This window comes from Necator americanus, chromosome IV (genome assembly GCF_031761385.1).
Source record: "Necator americanus strain Aroian chromosome IV, whole genome shotgun sequence".
NCBI lineage: Eukaryota > Metazoa > Nematoda > Chromadorea > Rhabditida > Ancylostomatidae > Necator > Necator americanus.
The window spans coordinates 29,062,757-29,082,000 of NC_087374.1; the positions used below are offsets into that span (position 1 = coordinate 29,062,757).

At 37.8% G+C, this 19,244-nt stretch overlaps 1 protein-coding gene across 1 annotated transcript; it reads left to right on the forward strand.

Annotated features, from left to right (window-relative positions):
- Positions 1-12,526: 12,526 nt before the first annotated feature.
- RB195_003091 (uncharacterized protein) lies at positions 12,527-13,259 on the forward strand (the record flags this gene model as incomplete). The annotated part of the gene is made up of 5 exons (XM_064200616.1): positions 12,527-12,656; positions 12,896-12,921; positions 13,039-13,066; positions 13,145-13,188; positions 13,242-13,259. 5 exons carry the CDS (start codon positions 12,527-12,529, stop codon positions 13,257-13,259), a joined length of 246 nt encoding a protein of 81 aa, XP_064056497.1.
- Between the last annotated feature and the right edge of the window lie 5,985 nt (positions 13,260-19,244).

Below are 19,244 nucleotides of genomic sequence, written 5' to 3' on the forward strand. Positions count from 1 at the left end.
CAGACTTTTTCTTTCTTAAAAATTCATCCTGATGCATATAAATGGTTTAAGGAAATAATAGTTTATCTAACAGAACTGAGTTAACAGCAGTGGAATTCATTTCATTCATATAGCCGTTGCAATCAATAAATATCTTGAAAGGGGGCCAGGAAAAATTACTGAAAATTAAGCAAAAAATAAATATATACGTACATATTTACGGTACCCATTGTTTTGCGATCAGGACCAATTCCAAGAATGCTAGGCGGATTGCTGGTTTCGTAGTAATGGCCACTACCAACGTTACGATATTACAACATTGCTTACAGTATCCATTAATCGGCCTGTTTTCCCATTCGCTGTCAACAATGTCTGTAAACAATCGCGCCAGTGATGAGAAGATAGGCAGATCATGGCGGCACCGCACGTCTGGCTATGCAGCGATCTGCATCGCTACAATTCCTTATATATAGAAAATATTACATAGAAAATACATATGTCCGTACTACAACTGTCCGTACTACTACTACATATACATATGTCCACAAAACCGAAAAAAAACTGAAATAATGTTAATAATAGAAAAACTGTCGCCAGCGAATCTTCCAGAAGTCTACTAGAAATAATCGAAAGCAATTTATATGTCATTCACATATGCTTGACATCTTAGTCAAGCAACAGCATGACTCAGAGGAACGCATTTTCCTTCGCGAGTCATTTTCTTTTCCCTGCGGGATACAAATATTGAGGAAGCGGAGTTTTTCCTGTATTTACGCAGATACAATATTCCATGAATCAGACCTGAATATTGAAATAACCTTTTCGAGACGATGAAATCGATCAAGAAAATATCCGAATTTTATATGTTGTCCCATAATAAAGAAAATTAAATCCAGGTCCTCAATTCACTTATCAAGTTTTTAATCCATTAATCTTACTGCCACTAGTTATTTGAATTTTTTGTTTTTTTTTCGAATATTTATTTATCTTAATTGAGCGTGTGGAGTGTAGCGGTTAGAGGTTCCGCTTCCTACACGATCGATCGGAGGTTCGAATCCGCCCTAGTGCTCACCAAGCCTTTCATTCCTCCGGGGTCGATAAATTGGTTCCAGACTTGTCTGGGAGGATAAAAACACTTGCTGGACACATCGGCTAGCCCCAGCAAGTCATTGTATAGGCCAGTCACACGTTCGTAAACCTCCAACGATTCTGAATTGAAGTGAATGTGGGGGCTGATCCCAAGCGGATTGATTAACACCAGACAGTTTAGCATTTATCTTTTCTATCTTTTAATCATTCAATAGATAGTACAAATAAATAAGCTTCTTATAAATATGAATATAAAGTAATAGTAAATGGATTTAGGTCAATAAAGCAGTTTAATCTTGTTTGTAACAAAAAATTTTCGCAATCTAAATTTCTTTTTGTTTTTTTTTAATATTTATTTACTTTGGTCACTCAGTAGAGAGTATGAAAGAATTGACTTAATATAAATATAAAACAATAAATAAAGTAATAGTAGATAAATCTAGGGTATTAAGCCAGTTTTGTCGTAACAAAAAATATAATAAGAGAGAATTAAAATTAAACTAATAAAAAGATAAAAGTTAAAAATATGAAATTTCCATATTGATTTATCTTCATATAAATAAATATATATATATATATATATATATAGAAATAAAGTAAATAAATAGACTAGCACTGTTTTTCTTCATGTAGGCGTTCGTAGCGAAATCATTCTCTTTTTCTTCTGTGTCTCCCAGCACTCAATCCTATACGATTCGAATTGTGAACCGGTAGCGTCTCTTGAATTCCGCTTCCGTCTGTGATGCAGCAAAGTAAACACGAGCGAAGGGTATCAAATTAGCGAATTCGTCAGCCTCATCGAAATCTCTAGCACATATTTCCACCTACATACGTAACGTAAATTGATGAAAGGGTCTTTTTTTCCTCTAAACCAGGCCTTGAGTAAACTTCAGGTATTTATTTATTTGTTTATCTATTTATTCACTCATCTATTCATTTGTTTATTTTGCTCAATGACCTGCCAAAAAGGATGTGGTAAAGACAAATGCATAATACAAAAACAGTTAATATATAATAAAAGGACAGGAAAGAATACAAATAAGCAGGTATTCCTTAACAAAGTCAACCAAATTAAGGGGTTTCTGACTTTGCAACAGCAACAACAACAACAACTATCAGCTGAATATTTCTAGCGAACTAAAGTTGCTCTAGACAGAAATATTGGCATCTGCTTGTTCAAATTGCATAGAAAGATTCATGTTGGTCTTTCAGGATCACGTATCGTGACTCATACACTGTGATTCTAGTTCGAATGATTGGTTCATTCTGAATTGGATCAGGAATACGATCGGCCTTTGAAGTAGAATCCTCGAGATCCGACATGAAACGCGGTGATGCAACCTTAGATTTTCAGCTATGGGCACTGAGCACAGGGACGCTAATTTAAAAAAAAAAACTGAGGAAGAAAACCCCTTGTTCGCAATTTTTATGCGGACGGATGAAAAAATGACGATTACGGTGTCATGTACTTTCTTCGGTGCGAAATGCCACGACTTCTAACGATTCATGCAATGTTCCTACTTCCAAAACGTAAAATAACAAGCATTAACGATGCTTCAAGTGCATGAACGCATTTAAAGTGCATCTCTTACAGCATAACTTGGAGAAGCTCTTAAGAGTTTTCGAGTTAAGGAATTTCGAAAAAAAAAAGGAAAATTCAATTCATTGTCTCCTACAACTCTCATCCATGTACTATTTGTAAAGTGCCAAAATTCGAGTAGATTGGTGCTCTGGAAGAAGTGCCTTTGTCGAGAGCATTCGCCAAACAATTGGCAGAATTTTGTGCTCTTCAAATCCTCACTTAATGTAAATGTTCCACAGCTTATACAGCTACAATTTTTGTAAGATACTCAGCTTTGTTATTTATTTTATTTAAGAATAACAATGTTCTCTTCATGTCCTCACTCTCCCCCTTTCTGTCTTCCAATGCAATAGAATTTGTCCAGCTGGATAAACATAGCCGGTTGGACAAGTGGGCGTGGCCTGGATATATTGCTCTCCAACAAGCACTGTCTGTGGAAAAACTTTGGCAGGTGAAGATACTTACGTATGAAGTCATTTCGGTTCCAGATATATTTATCCGGTGAACGGCTATGTAGGTCCCGGAACGATGTATCGTTGCGTTGGGAAATTGACCAACTTCATAACGGATAGCACGGTCTAAAGAAGGAGGCACGAATTATCCCTTTCATTTGTATTTATCCTTCCAAGGACAAATGTGCTAGGCGAAAGCCTTTATTTATTTACTTGTTTGCTTATTTATTCGTTTGAAAACTCCCATAGAGCTGCCACAAAACAGAAACAAAAAAGAACATTGCTCACTAGAATTTCGTCTATTTTTTAGATAGCAAAGTTAGTTATTTTAGCATATTGTGCAAAGAGGTAACAGATCATTGTCCTCTTACAAACGTTGAGAAATCCTCACGCCAAATCCTCCTCTGGAGCCCAGAACGCTGCAGCAGAACAACGGTTACCGGGAAGTGAGTGACCAGTTCAAAGGCATCACCCCACGAATCTGACGTGGTATGGATTTCCGATGGACAGACTCTATACGGGGTCGTGGATTGCGGGATCAGGGGTGGTTCCGCTCATCCCTCCCTAATCGTAGTAAGAAAAAAGAACGGAGTGAAATACTCTCTATTTCACGACGATTTCAGTTACAACGCTCCAGATTTGTACACGCGCCGCATCCAGCTGCGCAGCGGTCAAAACCCAGTGAGTTCTCCTCAGCTGCCTATTCAAGTGAAACCAATGAATAGCTGGCTGAGAGGACCAGAACGTATACATACTAAGGTTCTTCGTAGAAACTAAAGCGGTTCCCGCGCCGTTTTTCGGGACGAATAAGGAGAGGTGGACGGAATCACCCCTGACCGCGCAATCTACAACCTCATCTCTCGATTTTACTGCGGCTTTCTTCATCACGTCAAATTCGTGGTGTGCTTACTTTGATCCGAAACGGACTAGTGATAGACAAAGAGGGAACGGATGGGGGAATCTCAGGCGGAAAGCCTCACTTTTTTCTATCCTTGAACGGCTAACCATTTGTAGGAGAGAATAAGGATCAATTATATGTGCGGACCTTGGAAAAGAGTTTACAAAGGCAGAATCCAGCTGACCAGTATAATAAAAAAGCAACAGAGAAACAAGAAATGAAAACTGTGACGTAAAAACATGGAATAACCCACTGTTTATAACCTGTGTTCATAGCGTGTACCTTTTAGTTGATTTCAGCAGTAGAAGTAGTATACTTTGCTCGCCGATTCTTTTAGATTCTTCCCAATTCTTCAGCAGAGCTTGGATCCTATGAAACGATTTCCTCCACGGAGCTGGAAGTAAAATAATTCGAGTTCCTTATTAAAAAAAACGCATAGATTTTGCAAAATTACAGATATACACACTACTAGAAGATTTAAAAACTACAATACTGTAAAGACTGCATAACATTAGAGAAGCAAAAATTGACATTATAGAAGGTTTCTTGAGAAAGTGCACATTCTTAGAAATAAATGCATGAAAAACGATATCCCACAAGAGAAAGAAACCCGATAGCCTCATTTGAACATCGTGAAAAATCCCCATAAAAGTCTGTGAGCCGGAGAGAGAAGCACGGCAGCCTAATCGTAGCGTATTCATTTCGTCGGAGGGAAATTGAGAAAATTCCCCGCGGTTCCTCATAAATATCAATAGAAAGGTCAAAAAAGTGTGGATATTAGAGAAGGCGAACGGATCTTTGGCCAGAGTCTGGCTCACTCTAAGCACGTACACGAATGAAGTGTGAAAAATTGCCGGAGGGGTTGAATGGGCTATGAGATCTAATGGTTCGGGGAAAAAACTATGATTTACATCTGAAAAACTCGATGATTGATGAGTATTGAAGAGCACTCAGAAAACAATCAACCACAGTTTAAATGGAATCGTTCGTTCACCATCTTTAGTTGCTCAGATCGTTTTAGCCGGATTTCCTCAACTTTTCTGCCAGTTTTCTTTTACCTTTTTCTGCCAATTCTGACAAATCCAACATCCACGGATAGTTTATAATGTTGAACAAACAAAATCTGAAAAAGTAGATTTAGAAATTGTTGGAAATGTAGTTAGAAAAGTAATTTTAGTTTAGTTAATTTTAATTTCAAGATTTTACTAAAAAAGTATGTTGAAATATTGGATGATATATATTGGCTGAATTATTATTGATATATATATATTAAATATTAATATTAAATATGTATATATATATACTAAATATCAATATATATTAAATAGCATATCACTGAAGTAATACTATTCATTTAATTATTATACATAAAATATATTAATATATATATATTAAATAAATTAATACAAAATCGGTGTATATAGAAATTTAATTTGTTTTTTCCCATAATTCAAAATCATCAAAACAGTATGTTGAAAGAAAGTTTCTCCAAGCTTTTCCTGAAACTATTGCCAGAGAAGGAAGCGGGTTCTTCCATGAAACCATAGAAGAGGTGCTGTTTTCATTTGAAGAAACGCATGCCTACGCGGACCGAAGGCTCGTCGGCCGAGGAAACAAGTGCAGCAACGGAAACCACGCTTGTGTTTGTCGCGCAAACAATGAAACATCCTGACGTTTGACATCCCAAGCGGCATGTAACCCACGGCAGAATAAACAAAGACGACCAGACATTCCATTGAGAGATCATCGTGAATCCGGGAGAAGTCATAAAGTCCGTGTGCTGTGTTTGCACAGCGTACAGATTTGGTTTTGAATGAAATGAGGGACGTGGCGTTTACAAAAACGAACACACCACGTTATTACTATTATTGTACTGTACTATTACTATATTATTATTACTATTATTAATTCAGATGTTTTTTTTTTTGAGGTGTTCCTATTTTTAAGAAAAATAAGAATTCCCCTTCAACGTTTTCCAGTAAGAAATCTAACTTGTACCTTTTACAAAGGAGCAATTTCTGAGGCAAATAAATTCAGCAACGAGAGGAAAACTTTCAGATCTATTAAACAAATAGAGAGCGCAAAACCATGCTCTGGCTTCAAGTTCTACGCCAGAAACATCATTAATTTCAAAAAAAGTAGTCGTAATCGACAGTTCGATAGATTTGTTTGCGAATTCGAAACAATAGAATCCAATTGAACGCAGCACTTTCAAATAGCTTCCTTTGTTCTCAGAATTTCCATTGAAATCGGCATTTTCCGTTAAAGTCTATTGAAAAACTCTTCTGAAAGTCGCAAATGGATGGGATTCAATAGTAAAAATATCTAAAAATAAACCAACTGCAAGTTCTGCTGTGTTTTACGCTCTACGTCCATTTTTTCAAACTAAAGTATATAAATTGCAAGCAGTAATCCAGGGAATAACGGAATTGAAGGAAGAAAACGTCGGATATGATCTCATTTAATTACTATTATCACTGGTAATTATTTCAATGTAATTTGTAACCTTATCTATCGTTACAAATTTCGAAAACTACCTACTCCACCTTTTTGTATGAAAAAGCCACAAAATCCCACAAATCCGGTAGTGTTTTCAGGCCTTGGATCAGTCCTGGAATTCTTTTGATTCGCACTGGTACTTGCGATCATAGCAAATGGACCAGTATGATCGGTAAGTCTGTGGTTTTGACCGGCAGTTACTGGTGGAACCAGTAAGTAGTACAAGTTTGCCCAATAACTGCCGGTTTTCGTCGACTCAAAGCAAGAAAAACAAGATTTGAACTTGGCAAAGCCCATTTAGCATTCATGGACATCAGACGAAAAAAGATGGAAATCAAAAATGTTTCTTGCAGCTTTTTATGCATCAGTACTTGTTGGAAAATCGAAAAATGGTGTCAAATATGCAACTTTCTTGGTTTCTTGGTTTTAAGGTTAGCTTTCGAATATGGAATCATAAAAATGAAATTCAGAAAAATCCGTAAAACAAAAGTAAAGAAGTCTTCGCTTCGCTAACAAAAATGTCTCAGAGAAATTCGGCGCACGATATCGGCCGATTAATATCAAACAAATGTTGACGTGCGTAAAAAAAACATTACTTTCCGATTCCCCCCCCCCCCCTCTTAAGACGTATGCAATATCGAGCTATTTTGTATTATTTTTTGTATTTTCAGTTTAAAATTTCTTAGATACACACATATTTCAAGCAAGATAAAAAATAAGAGGGATTAATCATTCAAGCTATATGTAGGCTTGCTTATTTGTTTTTATTTACTTCGAAATTTACTCTGATCTAAGTACAGTTTATTTTTGTTCCTTGATTTTTGGTTGGGGACACTGTACTGGGTACAGTAAAGTCGCTAAATCTTCGATAGAAGATGCAAAAGACGCGGATAGTCGTTTTTTCACCTTTTATTCCTCATAATTCACCTCGATTTGACTCCAGTAATGATATACTAACATCAATAAATTCATTTGCGCAAGTTCTATTGATTAGGTATAATTAGAACTCTTAAAACCTCTCACTAAACCACTTTTTGAAATAATTACCTGTGGCTACATATTGGCAAGGGTGAGTCACAGATAAGTGCTTCCCAAAGACATAGGATTTTTGACGTTAATATATTGTTTGAAACTAAAATGATAATTCTACATTTGTAATCTACGTACTATTGCGAAGAATGTCTCGCAGTTATAAATCCGTAGCTTTGAAAATGCTAAAAATTTGAGTAAGGTAACATGTTTGAACTCCACAAACTCCAGCGTTAAGAGCTTAGAAAAATTTTCGTGTTACTTTAGTCAAATTTTCGGCATCTTCAAAGCAATGGGTTTATAGCTGTGAGAGATATCAAATTGTTCGCAATAGTATGTACATTACGAAAGTATCATTTTACTTTTCAAACAATATATTGACGTCAAAAATCGAAGATCCTTGCGGTGCAACTACTAGCTAGGACTCAGCCTTCCCATGATATGTAGCCACAGGTGATTTTTTTTTTTCGAAAAGTGTCTTAGAAGTAGGTTTCAAGTGTTCTATTTAAACAAAATCGATAGAGCTGGCGTAAACGAAGTTATGAAGAAAAGATGAAAAAGACGCGGATTCGCGTAGAACTATTAGTGATTTTAGCTGAACTAGTTCCGCTTGATTTCTACAAAGCTGAAGTTTTACGCTGGACGGGTGTGGCGCTGTCGGTTAGAGGTCCGTTGTAGCCACACGGTCGAGGGTTCGAAACCGCCCCAGTGCGTGTCGATAGATTGGTACCAGACTTGTCTGGGAGGATAAAACACTGACTTGATCATCGCCTGGCCCCCGCAAGTCATTGTATAGGCCAATACGCGTTCCAAAACCTCAATGATTACGAATTCCAGTAAAACGCGTCAGCAGATCCCGAGTGGATTGATACGCCAGTGACTTTGACATTTTTAAAGTTTTACACTGGAGAAGATTTATAAGAGCACTAGTAGTACGTCTTCAATAATGGAGCTGATTTTTACTACGTCTTCATCTTTAAATGGAAATTAGCGTCAAACAGAAACTAAAGAAATAAATGTGTCGGTAGAGTAATAAGTTGATGTTGGACGATCACGAGCTTGGTCGACTGGTTTAGACTCGAAACGATTGAAAACGGTTTTTGCGTATACAAAAAGACCCAACTCCAATCCCAACAGACAGGATTCATACGAAGACGTTTCACTTTGGAATCATGTTTCTTGATTTAAGCTTTCCGTGTGGCTCCTTCGTGATAATTAGATGGTAGTTCATCGCGTACTTGCAAGTTCTGGGATGAATTTAAGCAACAGCTACCATGTTAGAGGAACGATTTGTGGATGCCATTTTAGGGAATGAAAGTAATCTCGTAAGCAGAAAGTTATTTTCTTTTGCTAATGTCCTCCTCCCTTCCCACGCGCCCCACATTGTAGATAATAATATTTCGGAACTTGTGCACTAACCACATGAAAGGAATTTTGCCATACAACACTAACATCCGTAAAAGCAATACCAATTTTGACTACAACTCAAGCAAATAATAAGAAAGCTACAGTAACATCGTAATCGAGGTGAAAAGTAGTTCAGCATAGGCTGACCTCAACCTCCTCCCAAGTATCCAGTGCTACTCTCGGGAGTTCATTGCAAAAGCTCATGGGTTCATCGGATGGAATAACACGAGAGTGAGAGTTAATGGTAAAGAACTGCAGCATCTTCGTTTCGCTGATGACATTCTCATCCAACATCAAGCCTCAACCACGCGGTGTTGGGTGATGACAATTTTGAAGAAACTTGTAGAAAGATCGGTCTTCAGATGAACCTGAGACGATGTTCAGGAACAACTTATGGATCTTGTCGACCGTTTACGTTCAGCATAACCGAGTGTTTCGGCTATGTATATCTAGACCGAGAAATGAAATGAATGACGAATGATCTGAAGAGAATATAAGCGGCTTCTGTAACATAACGGAGCACCGAGGATGTGTTAGAGGACACAAAGAGTACTTCCGTGTTTGCCTCTTTAACACCATCGTTCTTTCTGATATGACCTAATCTTCAGCAACGTAGGGACTCCGCAAGCAGAAGGAAAATTCGGTCATTCACAGCTCCAGCAAAAGAGCAATGGTAGGGGTATTCCGCTTTATGCAAGCGAAAGACGAGATTCGAAGTTTAGCCTACGTCTACGTTCGAGAATCACCTTAGTTCATAATATTTCACCAAAAGATTTCCATCAGAAAACGGCAATGAATGCGCCTCATTTTCCTAGAGACTCGTGAGTAGTAATTTAGTAGCTCGTGAAATTATTTCTAAAGTATCTAAAGAAGCTCCGTAATTATTGATGGACACTAGGATCTTTTTCACGTCAGCGATATTTCGCTTTACGCAGCGTATGATCGGCGGTAGGTAAGCAGAGTCACCTATTCAGGCAGCAGCAACGGTGATGCACTATAGTCAGATCGATATCGAAACGATATGAAGCACGGTGCAATTGCGTGAGCGGTTGCGCTCGAAGCGGTGCGGTGGAGATAGCGGTCGGAATCCAGCTGCGACCATCGCGAACTGCAGCAATGAACGCTTTTAGGTGGTAGTAGGGGTCCTTGCGCGATCCTAACCGCTACACTCCACCGCACCGCTTACACAACTGCACCGTGCTTAATGTCGCTTTGACTGATTATACATCGTTAATTGCGCAGGCAAGGCTCGATCGAAGGTATCCTCGAAATCTCGCTGAGCCCCTTCACCCGCTGTCCTTGGCAGCAGCTGTATTCCGTCCTTGCTTCTCTTTTTTTTGTCAGTTTTTCAAAGTTACCTCATAAGTCCATTTCCACCGTCTTCGACTTTCACTGAAGCCTGAGTTCTTGGATCAAAGAAATCAACGATCTAGCCTATCGATGGGCTAAAATCATCCACCACTTTAGTCACTACATTCCTATTATTGATTGGAATATTTTTTTGTCAGAGCCGGAAAGCAAAAAAGAGAGTTGTAGTTATGAACAGTCAGCAAGAATACGTCAGTCTCCTTACACACGATAGGGATTTAAGGCTTCCATTATTGTCTTTCCACTATTAGTATCATTTGTTGTTGGAGAGGACAATAAAAATGCCAAGAAAAATTGAAAAAATATAATTATGTATCAAAAAAAGTATAATAGTGCATCAATTAATCATCTAATGATTTCCGTTAGGAAATCCTCACAGCATTAATCCTCGTAATTCTCTAACTTTGCTGCCAATGTGCACAGTCCCGATTTCAACAACCCATTGCCGTGAATTATAAAGCAGAGTATCAGGGAAGATACATTAACTAACGTGGAAACAATAAATAACCTTTATGGTGCAACTGTGACTAACAAAGAAGAAAGTAATGGAAAAGAGCAACCAAGGATTAGTGGATGTGCGAGCAAGGAAATCCCTTCGCTGCAAGGAAATAGTCCGACGTGCAACGCTCTATAAGAAGAACTGTTGCTATGGGAAAGGCTGAAATCAGCACCATTAGTGCAATTTTTCCAATATTTCCCGAGCTCTTGGAAAATAGGAAGTCATTATGTTTTCATGCGATGCTTTCACGAAGTAATCACGAACAATTCAGGTGCTGCCTGTTTTTAAAGGCGTTACAGAGAAAATACCTTGTTCTGGCAAGCAATTAGATATCCAGAGAGGCAGCTGGCATTTTCTAGAGGAAGAAATCTATAGAAGGAGAGGCACTTCTCTTCTAGAGGCTCTTCAGACACAGGGAAGTGGATGGGATGAACATTCTTCACTTTCCAATTATTTCTTTAACAAGAGATTTTATACTTTAATTTATTTAAGAGGTAGTGGTTTTTTCATCGAATCTTAACGAAGTCAAAGAAAAACAAATAGAATGAGACTATATCTGAACTTGGGAGAGCTCCACTGGAATTTATGGATGTTTAATGGCCACTGGATAAACATTAGAAAAGTTTTTTGTTGCATCATCACCAATCCGAAACTCGAATAACTTGCAACGTTATGTTATGTAGAGTTTTTTTTTTGAAATTTACTTCTTTCTTTTTTTTTCTTCTCAGTATGTAAAGCCACTACAAAAATAAAACTGATTCGTGGGAAAAAGTGGCGCGAAGAAGTCGCATTCACCTGTAGAAATATCCTGCAGAACTTTGAGCTACGAAATCAGGTGACAGGTGACAAATGAAAATTAAAACACATAAAAAAAGCTACTTTTCAAAACTACCAATAAAATATTTGTTATAATAATATAGTATGTAATAGCACGGGACGTTTGGATAGAAATGTGACTCTGTTGGTTGCACTCGGCAAGAAATTTCTCGAAATGATTTCGGCCTATAGAATGACTTGCGGCCTATGTGCCAAGTCACTGTTTTTATCCTCCCAGACAAGTCTTGCACCAATTTATTGACCCCGTACGGATGATGCATCAGGGTGGATTCGAACCTCGGATCGATCGTGCAGACAGCGGAATCTCTTGACGACTGCGCTACAGCCAACCCACTCCAAGTTATTACCAGAAAATACATATTTGATAATGTGGAAAATACGAGTGAATGATTATTTCATTTATGGAATAATAGTGTCACATTTGTGGATTAATAGTGCAAATAGTCTCACTCTATGTAGTATGTAGTAAAATAATAAAATAATAACAAAAATAGTCACCAACCAAGGACTAAGTAACTAAATTATTCGCAAACCCTATGAATAGAACGGTATACAAATAGAAATCATCTGGTAATTTACCGTAATATACAGCAGAAAATTTTCATGAAATATGGCAAGAGTTTGGACAATTGGTATTGAATATACACGTAGATTAAAGAGGGAGAAACAGGACAAATTTCCCAGGAATTACAACAAATTCTATTTTCAGCAATGTGAATAGAGGTTGAAAGAAAAATTCAGTTCCTTTGCTGTGTATGTATGTATGTAGCCTGTATAGTGCTGTGTTGAATTTCTCAAATTCCCACGCTCGGACCATGAAACTCTAGACGAATGAGGGAACGTGTGAAGTATGTATTGGGTAAAATCGAAGGGTCGACCGTTAGCAAATGGAGATTGAGTTGCCCGAGTGGTCGATGGAGGGAGGTGTCGGGTGTTCTCAATCATCAACACGAAACTTCCTTCAGGAATTAGCAAACAAATACGTCGCACTTCTCTTCTACAGTATGTACAACGGAGGTAAACACAAAACGTAAACAGTTCACCTACATATAGAAGCTTTTCTACTGTTTCTACTCAAGCTTTTTATATGTAGGCGAACTGTTTACAATAACATTTGCCTATTTACTTATCTGCTTTCGGTTACCACATCACTTATACTGTTTTCTTCTTCACCAACATGCATTCCTGCATATGGGTCCCAAACTTCAGAATAGAAAGAAAAATAAGAACGATAACCTCACAACGAACATTGTAAGATGCTAAAAATTTCGTGGCTATCAAGGTGAGCGCTGGTCTGCTTTTCTGACGTTGTTTTTAAATAATCTGTTTGCTAAATCATATCTTGTGAGATGACGAGGCGTTTGAGAGAGTAGATTACACGTGTCTTTGATTTTTCCAGGCTCTGAAGAAGGCGACGACGCCGAAACGTTAGCCAGAATAAAGATCAATAACAATCTTGGTTCAGCTTAAGAAAGTAGTACACAATCAAACTCTACGATGCCAAGATTCAAAGAAGGTCGAACTTGGAAGTTACTCGTATCATCATAACGTATGGAGTTGTTTCCGGTAACGGTTCGTGAATGCTGATTTTTCAATTCTTAGGAAACAGCTCTTCAATGACGACTTCATACCCAAACAAATATTCCACGATCTGCAGATTTCCTTACTGAATATCGAGAATACAGCCGAAATAAACGTTGTTGAATCGAATGGGTTACGAATGATCGACTGTTCGGTTCACTTGCTTTTATTGGACGTCATAAAAGTGCACTAAGTTGTCATATTTATGTACTTGAATGACTTTTTACGCCACTCCTCGTAATAAATCAATAATAAAATGAATAAATAAAATCCTTGAAATGACTGGAAAAAAAATCTATCCGAGAGCATTTGTTGTGAATAGCGTTAATCACTCAGTAGAGCACATTTAACGATGGTCATACGTTAGGATGGGTACCAGCAGCCTGGTTCTTTTTTCACTTGACTTCAACTAAAAAGATGAGACCACATACGTGCACGTTTTCATGCTATGATTGCGCAAAATAACTCTACGTAAGGAGCGGATGTAGCGCAGTCGGTAAGAGGTTCCGCTTTGGCTGCATGATCGATCGGAGGTTCGATTGCGCCCTAGTGCTTGCCAAGCCCTTCATCCCTTCAGGGTCAATAAATTGGTCCCAGACTTGTCTGTGAGGATAAAAACACTGACTTGACCCATCGGCTAGCCACCGTAAGTCATTGTATAGGTCAGTTAGGGGGTTAGTAAACGGCAAACGATTCCGGACTAAAGTGAACGTGCTGGTGGATCTCAGCGCGGATTGATTAACGCCAGGCACTTTGTCCTTTTCATCCTTTTTCTGAGCAGTCATAGGAATGATGATTTCATAATCGAATATTATATGCTCCATTTATTTCTAGAGCTAAAGTTCTATTAGAAAAATGCAGCTAGGTAAACAAGAAAGAGGTGAGAATAAACACAACAAAATATGTACTGAACAAGAAGCACCACATACACACACTACTGTGAAATCATTTCGAGAAATTTCTTTCTAAGTGCAGCTAGCAGAGTCACATTTCTATCCAAACGTCCCGTAATATTATATACTACATTATTATAACAAATATTTTACTCGCAGTCCTGAAAAGTAGCTTCTTTTTTATGTATTTTAATTTCCAATTGAAACCTGTCACCTGATTTCGTAGCTGAAAGTTCTGCAGGATATTTCTACAAGTGAATGCGACTTCTTCGCTCCACCTTAAAGGCATCACCCCACGAATCTGAGGTGGTACGGATTTCAGGTGGGGTATTCGTATACGGGATCGTAGATTATGGAGAAGTGGGTGAATCCGTCCATTTCTTGCTAACTGGCGTTAAAAAACGCGGTCCGGAAGATGCGGCTTTTGCACATGGTTGGCGCGCTCTAATCGAACTCGTTGTAGAAAATAGCGTCCGGGAACGCTCGAAGCCGTATGTTCCAGGCCGTTTTTCACGGCAATTAGGTAGAAATGGACGGAATCATCCCCCTCTCCATAATCTACTATCCCGTATACGAATACTCCACCTGAAATCCGTACCACCTTAGATTCCTGGGGTGATGTCTTTAATTGAGTAACGCCAGATACTTTATCATTTATCCTTGTAACCCTACGTAGGCAATGTTTTTTTTTCATAGGGCACGGCAGCTCACACGGCGAGGACTTTGTACGATGAATCAGTGCCGTAACGTTCACGTCACACAGCTAGATGACAAGCAACATGACATGCAGCCTGGTGTTTGAAATGTTTGAGGGATTTTCTGTTGTATCAAACTCTATATTTACGCAATGTACACGTATAGGAAAAAGCACTGCAACTCTTCTTGAAAATTCGCAACATTTTTCATCGTGCAAATTCGGGATTCACAGGAAAACGCACAATAGTGGAATAGTTCTTTATTTTAGGAGCACAATAGCGCAAATGTGTTCGAGAAAAAAACAGTCGCTGTTTGAATTTGTGCAATTCCTGCAAAACGATGTAGTTCGACAATAAATGCGGCCCATTTCACTGAAATTGGTGAATGAGTCAGAAATGATGAAAGAAATACATATAATATATATAGCAATGCAAGCTCGAACAAAAGTAATCGAGTTCGTGAGTGGAAATTTTCGAGGGGAGTAACTTCTCAATTTTGTTTAGGTATTTTGAAAAGACTTCAAAATACCGAAAATATGACCGTATTTTTCATTCTCCAGCATTTTTGCAGGAGATCGTGAGAGAAATGTTTTCCATGCATGCAGAGAGTACTACGGTAATTTCACTTCTGCATAGTGTCTGAGAATTTCTTTACGAAATTTTCCCATTTCTCTCACGTAGCTTTTCCTTGACTTCAAGAAAAAACTATTCAAAGGGAGATGTTCTTGAAACTTTCGTACAGAACTTAGAGTGCATTCCTTTTTTTATCCACAAATTATAGCATTATGGAGAAAGAGTGAAGGAATTGTGTCAAAATCGATAGAAAGTTCAAAGAAATCTAAACATACGTCTAAGAATATGTAGAGTTTTTTTCGACTTTAAGTCGGCATCAATGGATGGCACATAGAGACACAGAGATGATAAATTAGAACGCAATGGAACCGAAATCATAATCTCAGAGTACGATGGAAGAGTAAACCCATAAATGTACAGTATTACAGTAGACTGTAATTATTCTTCACTTTCAAGACGACCTACTAGATCCGATAAATGATCAGGAACGATGATGCACTCAGTTCGCAATTTATCTTATTTTCAAAAGTGCTTCCGGAGAAATCCGGTTTTGAGCTCCTAAAAATGACAAGTACAAATACAGATAAATAGGTTCGAATGGCTTAAAAATAACTGTTCTACGTGACGTGTAGGGTCACATCGTAAATATGTTTATGTAATAAAAAAACTATCGGAGTCACCACATATCAAGTAAAAGAAGAAAAAAATCTATGCTAGCAACGATTTGATAATGAATGCGTTCATTCAATGTGAACTTTGCAGCATGAGATCGGTTTTAATTTTAAAAAAAAACTCATTTAAAAAGTAAACGACTTGTTTATATCAAATCTATATGTTCTTTCTTACTTTTTCCTTTTCTCGATCAGCTGAAATATGTTTTCTCTTTTAAAGAGAGAAATATTGGAAACATATACAATTGAGTGGAGGACTAGCATTCGGCTTCATTTCGCTGAATATTAAGGAGGATAAAAAGGAATGAGAAACAAAAACAACAGGCATACGATTATTGTCGTATAATCTTACGAATTCTATAAAAAATAAGAAATAAAACGTTAAGCAGAAAAAAACGTTGTAAAACATTATACTTTCGTAAGTGGCTGAATACGAAAAGGGGATTGTCCAGAAAGTTTTGCAGGATTCTTTTCTTCTGTTCATTCACTGAAGGATTCGAGTGTTGTACAAGATATTTTTCGCATAACTGCGCTGTAAAATCTTACTGGAAAAGCCGATAAACAAAAAATGAAAAGCTTATTAATTATACAAGACATTAACAGCAATTTATTCCATGAAAATCGTTTAGAAATTGGAGAAATGCATGGAAATGCAGAGACGCATGGCGGAAACTTGGCGACCATTCGCTGAGCTGGGGCGAATAGAAGAAGAGGTCAGCTAATCAGCAAATCCATTGCAATCCCATTAGCGGCTTTCTGCCTAATGAATGAGCTCATTTTAACCAGCACCTAATTCGAACGCAAAGCAACACCATGTGGTCGACCTGAAGTGTCCACTGGGAGCTTCTCGAAGATCCGATGTCGATGTTTCCGAAAGTGCTCGTTCGTATCTTTGCGGATGCTATTTAGCGGTGAAATCCGGACGACTGAAGGTAAAGGAAATCGTTGTCATCGCTACTTTGATCGGTAGCGTGGAAGCAGGCTCCAGAAGCTACTCGAAATTCCTCGCAGGACCTGAGCGTGTGGTCTACAAGAGATTCTCGATCATCATGGGATCATGTATCACGTAGGCGATTTCTGCTGCCGGTTCTAAGTAGAACCGCCGTGGATCCTGGACAGCGGGAACCTGTTTCGCATTTTCCCTTCCACCTGGTTAATTTCTATTTCTCTTCCTTAGAAAAAAAAATTGTGCACTGGACTGTTTTTTGTACTCGTCTTGTCTGTCTGATAGGAAAAAAAAGAAAAAGTGAGATTAAACGCTCAAAAGCGAAGAGGTGCGATTTTTGAACCAAATTGTGGATGAAACTATATCGCAATCATGTTTCTGGATTTTTAAACATGCGTTTCAAAGTAGAAAGAACTCCGGAATACCCTAAAAAGGTTAAATAAATGATGAGTTCCTAGAAAGTGATCAAAAATTAAGAAGCAAGAGCATATGACGAGCCTTACTACTGCATAGTACTATCACTTTATTACGTAGTAAATTTTTGTTTCTTTTCGCTGCTTACATCACTACAAAGCAGGAAATGCAATATAAAACTGGGATACGTAAGTTCCAAAATTTCATTTTTCATTCTTTTCCATTTTTCTAAACTCTTTTTTTTAATTTTCATTTTTTTCATACTAATATTTAGTTCTAAATATTCCGCGATTAATCTTGCTGAAATTTTAGCATTCAATGAACGTAAAAATAAGAACATAAACATTAAAGTGAATGGTTGAAAGAAATGTGAATAAAATACACAACAACAAACAACAATAAAACAAACAAACCAGAAATTGGAACATTCCAAAGCTAATTTCCCAGGACCCAACAATCTTCAACAGTGAAAACACTTCAGCATCATAACTGATGAGGGTTTAATGAATGTTTCTCTGTTAGTGCCACTATTTTCCCAAAGTTTCGTATGTCCTTTGGACTTTTGTATTGTACAAATGTGATTTTTTGTGATCTACAGCTCACACTGTTTATGATTAGAAATAGAAACAACACACGACATAGTATATGAATAGAGGAAAATTCCCATTGGCAAAGATCTCTATGTGAATTAACGTGGCTCTTGGCTCCTCTTGGCTCCTATATATCCACTTTAATTTCAAAATGTTAATTAAACTCAACATGGAAAAATGGGAAGGATCCATGAGGAGATCGTAATGTAAAAAAAAAACGAGCGTCATTACTATCATGCAGAATGGAAAATAACGTGGAATGCTCACAGAAATAAAGCGATGATTCTTCGCTTGATTTCCTTTGTAAAATGATTTATCCTTATCAAATCACTCCATTTTTTCCTATAAATTTAATTTCTTCTGGAAAAAGGGGATTACGTACGGTTTCTAGGAGAGGCACAGGGACAGGAATAGAATAGAAAGACGTAGCAAGTTTCTTCCAGAAGAGGAAAGACAGAAGGAGCCATAAATTCTATGATAAATCAGGCATGAGCCGACGGCGATTAGTAGCGGACATGCATACATATCTATATCAATTAGTGCGATCAGAAGGATTTACAACTCTCTCGGCGGGTCAAGGCTCCAAGGTCACTGACATCAGCCTACTCCCCATTTACGGATAACATCCTAACCTGACATGTCACACATCTTTTCTGGCGAGAATGTGATCATATATTGACACCTTGGCGTAGGGAAAGTAAAAAATGAATAAATATAACAAAACAATAAAAATCAATCGTATCGATAATGACGAGTACAGTTGTTTTTCGAAACATTTGAGAAATACAGATAGCTGGTGCATCGAATTTGCTTGGCTGCAATTGAAAGTAGCAGCTGAAACATTTGCAAACTATTCGGAGCATGGATTTGATTAGCTCTGAGTACTCAGAGAATGGCAATGGAATATGCACTTTTACCGTATGCCTTTGCATTTCTAAGGAATTTCATTGGGTTTAATACGTAATAACGGAAAAGAAGACCCATTCACCAAGCTGTACTCATCAGCTTACGGAGAAATGTGAACAAATTATTCGATCGGAATAGAATGATTTATTTTTAGGTGGCTTCAAAATAACAAAAATTCCCATGCTCAAAGACAGCTTGACTCCAATATTATGCACATTCTGGATGTGTGTGTCTTTTTTCTTGGATTTCTTTTTATATTCACTTGCACTTCTCTAGTGTCTATACAACATTTTGCATCGGTTGTTGTTAAAATGGATCTAATCCCGCTACCAACTA